Raw genomic sequence first — 13,009 nt, forward strand, 5'->3', positions numbered from 1 at the left:
AAGAACAAGAGAATGACTGAAAAATATGGTTCTAGAGAGAAGCAATAGTTGATACAGAATGGGATTCAAAGTTCACATAACCAAAGAAGATAAACTCAATAAGAAACTTTGCTGGATAAAGTTAGAAAAACAGTCCATCTAGGTTTTGACAACTGAAAACAATACGTGGAGTTTATTACAGGCAGTTAAGCATAAAATACAAGTAATACAGGAAGGGGCCTAACGGGTGGGCTATTGTTTTCTCTCTGTGTCAATAGCAGTGCCATCCAACAACTCTCTGTGATGATGGAAATGTTGTATTTGTGTATACTGCAACCGAGGAACTTATTTCTAAATTTCAATTACATTTAAACAGCCACATATGGCTAGTGGCTACTGTACTAGATAGAGCAGGTCCACAGAAAGTCAAAAAAGAAAAAATCGAATTAAATCTAAAGGGATTTATTTCACTTGTAGATGTGGAAAAATTTCTCGAGTCGAGGTCAGTAAGCAGTGGGATTGGACAGCACATTCTAGCTGTAGGTGCTCAGAAGGTGTTTTCAGAATTACATTGAATAGGGTCCCTTTACAATATAATTATTGAAGTACAGTCATCAGTGACTTTGAGGGTCTCTACTTACTCGAATAATTGTCCTACATGGGTTTTTGGTTTTTTTGTTTTTTTAAAAATTTATTTCCTGGCCACGCCACATGGCATGTGGGATCTTAGTTCCCAGACCAGGGATCAAACCTGTGCCTCCTGCAGTGGAAGCCACTGGACTGCCAGGGAAGTCCCTGTCCTACATAGTTTTAAAATTCACTTTTCTGAAATCAGACTCTGAAACACATGATTATTTCAGGTTCCTTTGATTTACAGCTTTGATTTATAGCTCCTCATTTGATATAATGATGTTAGTATACATTTTTGATTGAAATTTAAAATAGAAAAGGGATGGAGACATTCGATATAACGATGTTAGTATAATTTTTGATTGAAATTTAAAATAGAAAAGGGATGGAGACTTAAAAATCTTATTTTCATTGCAAACTTAGAGTTGAAAACAAAGTGATTTTTAAAATTCTGGGGAAGATGGACTTCCCTGGGGGCGCAGTGGTTGAGAATCCGCCTGCCAATGCAGGGGACATGGGTTCGAGCCCTGATCCGGGAAGATCCCACGTGCCGCGGAGCAACTAATAAGCCCGTGTGCCACAACTACTGAAGCCCACGCACCTAGAGCCCGTGCTCCGCAAGAAGAGAAGCCACCGCAATGAGAAGCCCGAGCACGGCAACAGAGTAGCCCCCGCTTACTGCAACTAGAGAAAGCCCGCACGCAGCAACAAAGACCCAACACAGCCAAATGTAAATAAATAAAATAAATAAATAAATAAATAAAATTCTGGGGAAGATATTCAGCAAAGCATGCCATTTTTTATAGTTACAAGAGTATGGTAGAGATAATAGGATATTATAAATCTTAATCCTCAAAATGCATCATTCAAAAAGAACCATCTTGTATAGACATGCACTACACGCATTAAAATATATTGTTTTAATATGTGAACAAATGACTACTATTATCATTTTTACTTTGCCTTGCCTTGTAAACACAGTAAATAATTGTAAACCAAAACAAAACCTGATTCATTTTTACCTACCTATAAGGCTAAAAACTCTTCGAACACATAGAGTTGAAAAATTCCATTTTGCCCTTAAATTGTCAGCGGCCTGACCAGACAGGATCATACATAACCAACAGCCTAAATAAGGAACTGCAGATAAAAACCCATTCTGGAAGGAATAAGAAGATCCGGAATTAATTATGGAGGGAGGAAGAACCAAAACAACATATACACACACACATCCGCTACCATATGAAAGCAAAGGAGATACATAGCAATCTTCTGTTAATCTTTATATAATATAGCAAATAAGTTTGATTTTTATAAGGATTATGGGATTCAGTTCAACGCAGTCCCAGAGAGCCTGTCTCAGAGGGAACCAGAGCTCCCCATAGTCTAGCATGCTCAGGGTAATCCTGAATGTTATTTTGGGACTTGGGCTGTAGCTTCAGTGAGAGAAGACGTCTTCCTGTTAGCCTATGGATTTTCCCCACGGGACAGTTTTCATTTATTTATTTACTTTAAAAATGTTTTTTATTATAAAATAAAATTCAGACAGAGAAAAGCACGTAAGTCAAATGTACAGCTTAATGAATTATTCTAAAGTGAGCACCGTCTAGGTGCTGTTCGAAACGGTACTGCTCTCTTCTGGCTTCTCGCCTGAGGATCCCCAGACCTGCTCCAACCGCCTCTACTGCATGATCGAGCTGGGCATGGGCGCTGATGAGGATGAAGTGACAGCACAGGAGCCCAGGGCTGCTGTTCCTGATGAGATCCCCCACCTCGAGGGGAAGAGGCTGCCTTTCGCATGGAAGAAGTAGATGAGGAGTTTCTACCTGCAGACTTTGTTCCCTCCGTACAGTGACCCCATGGCTCCCCCAGCGGCAGCCCCAGTGGCCCTGGCCCACCTGGCTCCCTCTGCTGACGTCTAGTGGTTTTATTTTTGTCCTTCTGTCTAAGGCAGGATACAAGGGCCTCAAGTCCTATCCCTTTCCACATTTGACATGGGGTTTGAATGTTGTGTATTGTGTGTTTTTGGTTTATTTTGTTCTGAAATTAAAGTATGCAAAATCAAGATGCAGTTAAAAAAAAAAAAAGTGCCTGGGGCACTCGCACATGCTTTGAGCAGAGCACAAAGGCGGTGAGGTGATAGAGAGACCTCTATTTTTTCCTCTCTTCTTTCACTTTACATCACCACCTAAACAAAATGAGAACACCACGAGATGTGAAGCAGAATTTATCATGGAAATGTGTTATTTGCTTTGTAGGAAATGACTTGACAGTCAGCTTTTTAGGAAATCACAAATTCTGTAAAATGAAGAAAATATACTCAAAAAAAAAATTTCTTTCTTCTATTCATTTTTCCTTAAGCACAGACCTGAGGTGCTAAGCCTAAATGGCCCAATTCTTGATAAAAACAAAAGTATTTTATAGCCTGAGAGAGATGGGTACACCTGTTAGAGATTTACAAACACAGAAAAGGTAGAAAGATATTTTATCGTTGATATTTTAATCTGGTAATAATTCTATCTAGGCATCATTAATGGTACAGACCAGCAAAATTTGTTAATATTTTAAATTTAAGTGTGCTTAAGAAAAGATTTAATTTTTTTCATCATAGTCTGTGGTCTATTTTCAGATGTTGCATGCTTCCAGTTTTACTTCTGTGGCTGAAGATTTTTGTTTCTTTCTGGTATTAAGCTGAGTAATTTCCTCTTTAAATTTTATTCCATTTAGAATTCTGCACAGTGGGATCACATCTATCATTATCTGTGGCAGAACCCTACACATGAACTGCAGCAAATAGAGAAGAGAATTTTCTGATCTTGGCTTTGTCCTCTGGTGGGATAAGACCGATAATTCATCAGAGTTACTGAATTTTCCCACTTAAAATTCCAATGGTAAAAACTCCCCTGACAAAATCTTCAACATTTATACATCCATGGGTATCTTCCACAGTTGTTAAGCATTCTGTTCAAGGATATGGTTCCTTGTATTCATTTATTAAAAAAAACTGATTCCAAAATGTTAATATCCAAAATAGGGTAACAGATATTGCCCCAACTCTCACTGAGCTGTAAGAAATAGGGACACTAGGAAAAAGCTAGGAAAAAAGAAAAGTGGTGATAACTAATGAAAATAAACTTATGTAACAAAGCAAGCTTAAAACAAAGGATAAAGAGCTTTAAAAATTTTAATTAACTTGATTATAATTTTAAATACAATGCTTCTCAAAGCAAGCTTTATTTTGAACAAAGGCCATTTCATGAATGTAATATGCTGATTTTTCAAGAAAAAAAATCCATTAAAAAAGAGGCTTCTATACAACAAGAGAATTATTTTCAAACTCTGTTCACATTTCTTTTAATTTTGATTCAGAAAGAAAATGCCTTTTTTGGTATGAAAATGCAAGAAAAAAATATTCTAGTTTTAAAGTTTCTCATTATAGAATCAAAAAAAAATTAATAAAAAATAAATGACGGCAATTAAGTACATATACTAATTACCAGTCAGCTATTGATATTTCATTCTTTCTATAGTTCTCCTGGGAAAATTTCAAATAGAAGCATCAGTGGAATGATCTTTAAATTTGCATGCAATTTGTCACTACAGTAGGAGACTACAGTCAGGCTCTGTTAACAGAGAGCTTAGGGAAAGCAAGGTTGCTTGCAACAAATCCATCCCACGCTACTGGTAAAGGCTCATTTCAGTTTAACTTCTGTCAGTACAATTGGTGGATATATTTCAGTATAATGGATCTCTTTTTTTCAAAAGTAACCAGAGGAGTTCTTCACAGCTTAGCTGTTTGGGTGAAGTTTAAGGTTCGGTCCCTGTGGCCAATGTTTTCGGTATGCCTTGGAAGTGAGGTGACGGGCCGGTTCACTTCAACGCTGCTGATAGCTCTAAGTCCTTGTAACCAATGCAGTTGTGCAGTCAGCCTTGCTACCGTCACATTCACCACCCAGGCTGCTGCTTTACTTCCAGGGCTTCCGCTCCGTGGCTGAGTAACAACCCACTGTGGAATATACCATACTTGGTTTATCTATTCGTCAGCTGATACATACTTGTGTTTTCCACTTTTTCATGATTATGAATAATGTTATGAACTTCTGTGTACATGTACATGCACATGTTTTTGTGTGCACATATGTTTTCAGTTCTCTTGGGTATAGACCCAGGAATGGAATTTCTGGGTCATAATAATGACTTTATGTTTAAGTCTTTGAGGAATTGCCAAACTGTTTTCCATAACGGCTACACCACTTCACATCCCCACCAGCAAGGTATGAGGGTTCTGTTTCCTCTACATCCTCACCAACACTTGTTATTTTCTGGTTTTCTGATTCTAATAATGGGTGTGAGGTGGTATCTCATTATGGTTTTGTGTTCCATTTCTGTATTTTTTTTTGGCGAATCAATTTTATTTTATTTATTTATTTTTTAACATCTTTATTGGAGTATAATCTCTTTACAATGTTGTGTTAGTTTCTGCTGTATAACAAAGTGAATCAGCTATATGTATACATATATCCCCATATCCCCTCCCTCTTGCGTCTCCCTCCCACCCTCCCTATCCCACCCCTCTAGGTGGTCACAGAGCACCGAGCTGATCTCCCCGTGCAATGCAGCTGCTTCCCACTAGCTATCTATTTTACATTTGGTAGTGTATATATGTCAATGCTACTCTCTCACTTCGTCGTCCCAGCTTTCCCCCTCCCCGTGTCCTCAAGACCATTCTCTACGTCTGCGTCTTTATTCCTGTCCTTCTCCTAGGTTCATCAGAACCTTTTTTTTTTTTAGATTCCGTATATATGTGTTAGCACATTGTATTTGTTTCTCTCTTTCTGACTTACTTCACTCTGAATGACAGACACTAGGGCCATCCACCTCACTACAAATAACTCAGTTTTGTTTCTTTTTATGGCCGAGTAATATTCCATTGTATATATGTGCCACATCTTCTTTATCCATTCATCTGTCGATGGACACTTAGGTTGCTTCCATGTCCTGGCTATTGTAAATAGTGCTGCAGTGAACACTGTGGTACATGACTCTTTGAATTATGGTTTTCTCAGGGTATATGCCCAGTAGTGGGATTGCTGGGTCATATGGTAGTTCTATTTTTAGTTTTTTAAGGAACCTCCATACTGTTCTCCATAGTGGCTGTATCAATTTACATTCCCACCAACAGTGCAAGAGCGTTCCCTTTTCTCCACACCCTCTCCAGCATTTATTGTTTGTAGATTTTTTGATGATGGCCATTCTGACTGGTGTGAGGTGATACCTCATTGTAGTTTTGATTTGCATTTCTCTAATGATTAGTGATTTTGAGCATCCTTTCATGTGTTTGTTGGCAAACTGTATATTTTCTTTGAAGAAATGTCTATTTAGGTCTTCTGCCCATTTTTGGATTGGGTTGCCTTTTTTTTTTTTTAATTAATCAATTAATTAATTATTTTTGGCTGTGTTGGGTCTTCGTTGCTGCGCGCAGGCTTTCTCTAGTTGTGGCAAGCGGGGGCTACTCTTTGTTGCAGTGCGCGGGCTTCTCATTGAGGTGGCTTCTCTTATTGTGGAGCATGGGCTCTAGGTGCACGGGCTTCAGTAGTTGTGGCACACGGTCTCAGTAGTTTTGGCTCGTGGGCTCTAGAGCACAGGCTCAGTAGTTGTGGCGCACGGGCTTAGTTGTTCTGCGGCATGTGGGATATTCCCGGACCAGGGCTCAAACCTGTGTCACCTGCATTAGCAGGCAGATTCTTAACCACTATGCCACCAGGGAAGACCCTTGCTTGTTTTTTTGATATTGAGCTGCATGAGCTGCTTGTATATTTTGGAGATTAATCCTTTGTCCGTTGCTTCGTTCACAAATATTTTCTCCCATTCTGAGGGTTGTCTTTTCATCTTGTTTATGGTTTCCTTTGCTGTGCAAACCATTGAGTAATGATGTTGAACATCATTACATGGGCTTATTGGTCATTTGCATATCTTTGGAGAAATGTCTATTCAAATCCTTTACCCATTTAAAAACTTGGGTTATTTATCTTTCTATTATTGAGTTGTATAAATTCTTTATATATTTATCAAATATATGATTTGCGAATATTTTCTCCCATTCAGTGGGTTTTTATTCTTGATAGTGTCCTTTGAGGCACAAAAGTTTTCAATTTTGATGGAGCCCAATTTATCTATATTTTCCTTTGGTCATGTGTGCTTTTGGTATCATATGTAAGAAACTGTTGCCCAGCCCAAAGTCACAAAGATGTACACTTCTAAGAGTTTTATCATTTTAGCTCCTAACATTTACATCTTTGATTTATCCTTCATTTTGAAGGCAAAAATACTACCAAACTTCCTTACGAACTGTGCCTCTTTCGCTTTAGGTTTTTCTTCCATCTCTTTAAAGACAAAATCCGTCAACATAGAGATAATAGGAATTGCCTCAGTTTGATGAGTTCAGAAGGAACTGGCAGTTTTAGTGGGGGGTCTGTCTTACACAGCTTTGCAACTATAGCTCTGCCAACACCTGGATAACACTGCAGAGTGATTTCTGTACAAGAACCTTGTGTCTCCCAACGCCCCTCTCGGCTCCCAGCAGAGTCGGGCTACCATCCCAAGGGAATATGGTACCACCTGCACTTATCATCTGAGATCCTGGCATGTTACTGGGGACTAGTAAGACCTTCACAGTTAAAGGGGATAACAGCCAAGATACTCTGAATCAAGAGTTAACACACACAGAGGAAAGGAACAAGCAAGGCTAAGAAGAGCAGCCTCTAGAATTTAGTGTATCAGAGTAAAATGGAAGATGCAAGATAACTGAGTCTCACATAGATAAAAACAAATTCTGTATACTCTCTATAAGAAGCGGATACTTATTTTTTCTTACCTCTTGAATATTGAACCTTAGGACCTCCTTCATGTAAGTAGGCAATAAGGTCAATAAAGTATAAAAAGTCCAGTTGTAAGAAAAATGTGCAACTACAATAGCCCAAAGTGCTAGTGATTTCAGCATAGGTGTCCATGGCACTGACTTCTGTGAAGAGAGCTGAAAAAGAAAAAAAAAAAAACAAACAGGCATAATTAGGATAAGCTACAGCTATGTTCATGCTATGTTTAGATCTGTATCTGATCAGCTAAAATTCCATCTAGAATACGTTATCAACCTTGATTACTAAATCCCAGATTTTTAAACAACTCTTTTAAAATATTAAACAGCAATAGAAACTCCATGATTCAGATTTGAAGAAAAAACAGAAATGTAATCTTAGAGCTAAAATGTCAAACTAAATACTCCTCATGAATGTCAGAAGTCACCTGCAATATTAATTTCTCCACCTAAAAAACAGAGGACAGTTCAATGATCAAATTCAGAGGCTGACATAAGGGCAAGGGAAAGAGATTGGAAGTCCTATTAGAATTCATATTTCATTCTCCAATCTTTATTCAATTACAATGATCTATAAGAACTGTGCAATAGAAGGTTTTTTATGTAGCCATCTGGAGTAACGGTCTTCAAAGCAGGATGTAAGCATCCCAGCAGTAGCAAGATAATCCAGCATGGTGTGGAAAGACATAACAGATCTTCTATCTATACTCACTTTTACTGTAAAAAGAGAAATTAAGCTCTATTAATACTTAACAAATAGGTTGGCCCTGGAATATGTCAGACCATCACATGTTGTATGATCTCTCCAATTAAAAGGGGTTAATGGCATCCTTACTTGTTGGTCTGCCCTCGGTGTAATATTAAAGCATATTACAGTTTACACCTGCCTTTTAAAATGGATTTATGGATTTTACTAGCCAGTTTTAATTAAAACAAATCTACAAGATCAACAATGTCTTCAAAAGATTCTTAAAGAGAAAGTAAATAGAAGGTTTAAAATGACTTAGAAAAGTAATTTTTCATAGATTTAAACTAGATTTAAATAAATTTCTAGATTCTAAATTGCATAGATTTAAACTAGAAAGAATTGACATTTCTTGAACAAAACAGTACTTGTACATTTATTTAATTTGCCTGCTCTACTTTGCCTAGAGTGTGCACAACAGAAATATCTATTAAAAAAACTGGTATCTTAATTCTGAAGAAAAAGAAGGTTCTGAAATTATTTCTAAAATGTGCCAAAATCCTTACCTGATTTCTTAATGATGAAAGAATGTATTCCTTTTCATAGGGGGAGATTGTCTTGTGAGTTTCTGGTGTATCACTAACTAACCAGATCCATAAAATAAACCAAATGATTCCAACTATACCTTAAAATAGAAAAATAATAGGTAAATGAAATTAGAATGCACCAACAGCAATTTTTCTGTCTTGAAAAAATTACGTAACTATAAACTTAATGAAAAATTGGTTTCAGCTTTGTTTTCAAGTTCTTCTCATAATTCTTTAATGGGATAACTGCAATTTGTATTATTTCCTATAAATTTTTAAGAGGAAAAACTTTAAAAAAAATTGCAGTATAATTGACATATAACATTACATTAGTTTCAAGTGTACAACATAATGATTTGATATTTATATACACTGCAAAATAATCACCACAATATGTCTGGCTACCATCTATCACCATACAAAATTACAAACATTTTTTTTTCTTGTGATGAGAACTTTTAGGATTTATTCTCTTGGCAACTTTCAAGTATGTAGCACAGGGACTTCCCTGGCGGTGCAATGATTAAGAATCTGCCTGCTAATACACGGGACATGGGTTTGATCCCTGGTCCGGGACGATCCCACATGCTGTGGAGCAACTAAGCCTGTGTGCCACAACTACTGAGCCCGCATGCCACAACTACTGAAACCTGCGTGCCTAGAGCCCGTGCTCCGCAACAAGAGAAGCCACCACAAGGAGAAGCCCATGCACCACAATGAAGAGCAGCCCTCATTCGCCGCAACTAGAGAAAGCCCACGCACAGCAACGAAGACCCAACGCAGCCAAAAAAAAAAAAAAGCATGTACCACAATATCACTGTGCTGTACATTACATCCCCATGATTTATTTATTTTATAATGGGAAGTTTGCACCTGAAGAGAACAACTTTTAACCACATGACTCTGCCTATCAGGGTCTACCAGACAAACCTTTTGAAAAATAAAAGTCTACAATCTATTATTTCCACAGGTATCTGCTTTTGTTTATTGATTTGTTTTTTGTTTTGATTGCAGATATATTTCCTGCATAAATGTTTACATGGCAATCTAATTTATTAAATATGTGTATCATCCTGCTATTGAGATTGAGAAATGAAAGGCCCTGGGACTAAACAAAGAAACAAAAAAGATTAAAACTACCAAGTGAGAGCATCCTACTTTGTTTGAGAAGAAATATTTTCAAAATATACATTTTTTATAATAACACAGCAATTTTTATAGTAAGTATAGCATTTAAGTCCTGGATTCAACAGCAGTTTCTATTGAACAAATATTCCAAAATTAACATCAGATCACAACTCAGCTAGATCATTTTAACCACATAAACTTGAAAAACAGGTTATCAGTAAGTGTTTCAGAGCTTTGTGGTTTAGGAGATGGTTACTTCAGTGAATTGGAATATACATATTTTAACCAATTATTAGACCACTATTACATTTTGGATCTGTCACGTTATAATTTAGGTTACATTTTTGAATAAACTTACCAAAGAGGTAGAAGACGTAAGTCCAATTCATATAGAAGCAAATTATTCCAGAAAGAGGAAGAGAAACTACTGTCCCAAGCTGTGCTCCTAGAATAACAACAAAGACTTTGTAAACTTTGGAGAAAAATGAACAAAGAGGGGACACAGGTCTACAGCCTAAAGAAGATGGATAACAGACAATAGGGAAAAGAAAGAGTGATTCAAATCCTATAGGAGTTGAGTTAGTCACATGTAAATATAAACAACCCATTCTCTTAAGGGATCATTTACTAGAAAACCCACAATATGTAAAATGTATACATTAATATGTAGTTATATTAGTTACAATTATGTACTGATGAATTAGATGAATTCATCTACTGATGAATTAGAAGGCATCAATCGATAGAAGACCTATTATAATATGAGCTAGTGAATGCCACATTACTAGTAAATGTGTTAGAAAGCCAAGTGTTTGGGGAAAGGCTCAAAGATGGTCTCTAAACATAACCTACTGCAGCACACCTGGTGAAAAAAGAACGAAGCTTTTGGTAATCTAATTTGCCCCAAATATATTACACACAATTGTTTCGGATAAATAAGTGATAAAATTCATTTTAACCACCAAACAGAAGACATCTTAGTAGGTACAGTGGGAGCTAAAATAATCAGACATTGTTTCTGGTCTCAAATTTTAGTCTTATATAGGAAGTAAATATAAACAAATAATTATTACATGTTAGAAAGTGTTGAGTGTCACAGAGCAATATGGAAGTTCAAATGTAGGACAGATTACCTCTGACCTCTAGAGATCAGGAAAAGATGTAAAAAGCAGCAGTGGGACTTTGAAAAGATGGGCAAGATCTGGTCCCATAAGAAAGAAGATATAGAGGCAGGTGTAACAGGGTGAGCAAATGAATGAAAGTAGGAAAGCAGAAAGTGGATTTGGGAACCTCAGCTGGGTGAAGGAAAGGAACAGGAAGGCTAGAAAACCGGGTTGAATAGTTGCTGAGTATCTGTTCCATGCCAGGCACTATGTGTCAAGGGCTAGGCTGGCTAAAATGAAGTGGTGAAGACCATAAAGAATCTTGACCCCTAGTTTGAGCTTAGACCATTCAACAGGCAAAGGGGAACCACTGATACTGCCTGTTCTTGAACTTCTCATCAGATTTCTTACATCGATCTCCACATAGCTGTAAGAGTCTTCTTAAAATGTACATGGGATCATGTCTCTCTCTCGATTAAAAACGTCTGATGTCTCCCCATTGTATTTTGGAAAAAAAATTCTACATTCCTCCCTGTGGCCTGTAAGCCCTGATGTAATCTGGCTCTTGTCTATTTCTCTAACCCCATCTTATGCCATTACCCCCTTTATTCAGTGTGTTCTAGACACCTACAGTGGTTTCTCATTGCTTTGAACCCTTATGTTACTTCCTGCCTGACAGCCCTTGTACGTGCTGTTCTGACTGGCTGGAATGTTTTCCTTTTTGCTCCTCGCATGACTGGTTCATTCTCATCCTTCAGATTTTAGCTTAAAAGCCACTGCAGAGAGGTCTCTCTCAATAACTGTATTTAAAAGCAGTCAGGTCAAAAAGTTTTCATTCAGTGTGTGAGCTGGAAAAATTATAATTCACATATAAAGCTCATGCTATCTTACCTATAGATCAAAATGATAGCAAATAAATGCATAGAAAACAAGGTGTCTGAAGGGAGGGGTTGAAAGTCATGACCAGCTTATCAGATGATCAAATCAAATCACAGTTTAAGGACAAAAGTGTTCAATTTTCCAGCTTTTTTTTTTTGGCTTTGTTTTGTTAAAGCATTCTCTGTATCAACATCTGAAAAGGCAACATGTTTTGAAATAAATGATGGCAGATGGAGAAAATGACAGTAGTCAGTGAAGCCACATTGTTATATGCTGGTGAGCCAAAGAAGAACATTAATAATAAAGTTATACCCCTGCAACTTAAGTTTTCCCCGAAGAAAGCACCTGACATTGCCTGATTCTGCCGTGCGCCCTTCCCCCAAGGTTGATATACAGATAACAAATTGTAGCGAAAACCTTCACAACGACAGCTATCTCACCTGCATATGAAATGCTGAGAAGCTTGCTTCTTTCAAGAGGAGGAGCCCAGGAAGACCACATGGCATGCATGGCTGGAAATGTGACACCCTGGGAAAGGAAAAAGATATTTCTGACGAAATACAAGGTAGTTCTGTTAATGTTTTAAATTCAGGTGAGTATTTTGTTGCAAGAGAAGTTTCTGGATAAGACTCAAACTAGAATCAGGTTTCACGGAGTGAGATGTCTTTACAGTGCTGAGTGCAAATACCTCATAATGAAGTACTTTCAAAACCTGAACAAAGATTTGTGGATTCTGTCAACTGATTTGAGGACTGCAAGGCAAGGGTTACAAAAAATGTAAAAGAATGTACTGAATGAGGATATAAAGGTAGCCTCCCACGGTGAATTTTACTCATTTACTTTATTTATGGCCTGAATGCAATGGGGATGTTACCAATACATAACTTTTAAAAATACTAATACTGTGGGATACTAGAAGAAAATTCAGATTCACCTTACTCAATAGGAAAAATGGTCCTACCAAAAAACGGTACTACCGAAAGACACTCAATTAGAGTGTTTACTGGTATTTTTTTCTTTTCTGGTGATAATTAGCCTAGTAAATGCCAATTAGGGGAGGGGCAAGACAGAGTGGGGGATTAAGAGGTGCAAACTACTACGTATAAAATAAATAAGCTATCACGATATATTATACAGCACAGGG

The 13,009-nt window shown here is 37.3% G+C and overlaps 1 protein-coding gene across 2 annotated transcripts in view; it reads right to left on the minus strand.

The window, feature by feature from the left end:
• SLC17A5 (solute carrier family 17 member 5) overlaps positions 1 to 13,009 on the minus strand; it is a 48,424-nt gene that overhangs the window by 18,153 nt on the left and 17,262 nt on the right. For both annotated transcript variants that reach the window (XM_068551615.1, XM_068551614.1), the window contains exons 4-8: positions 12,306 to 12,393; positions 10,242 to 10,328; positions 8,735 to 8,853; positions 7,484 to 7,642; positions 1,636 to 1,768 (exon numbers count right to left, since the gene is read on the minus strand). In XM_068551615.1, coding sequence (XP_068407716.1) covers positions 1,636 to 1,768; positions 7,484 to 7,642; positions 8,735 to 8,853; positions 10,242 to 10,328; positions 12,306 to 12,393 — 586 coding nt within the window. The remainder of the gene's footprint in view (positions 1 to 1,635; positions 1,769 to 7,483; positions 7,643 to 8,734; positions 8,854 to 10,241; positions 10,329 to 12,305; positions 12,394 to 13,009) is intronic.

The sequence above is a fragment of the Eschrichtius robustus genome, chromosome 9 (assembly GCF_028021215.1).
Source record: "Eschrichtius robustus isolate mEscRob2 chromosome 9, mEscRob2.pri, whole genome shotgun sequence".
NCBI classification, from domain to species: Eukaryota; Metazoa; Chordata; class Mammalia; order Artiodactyla; family Eschrichtiidae; genus Eschrichtius; species Eschrichtius robustus.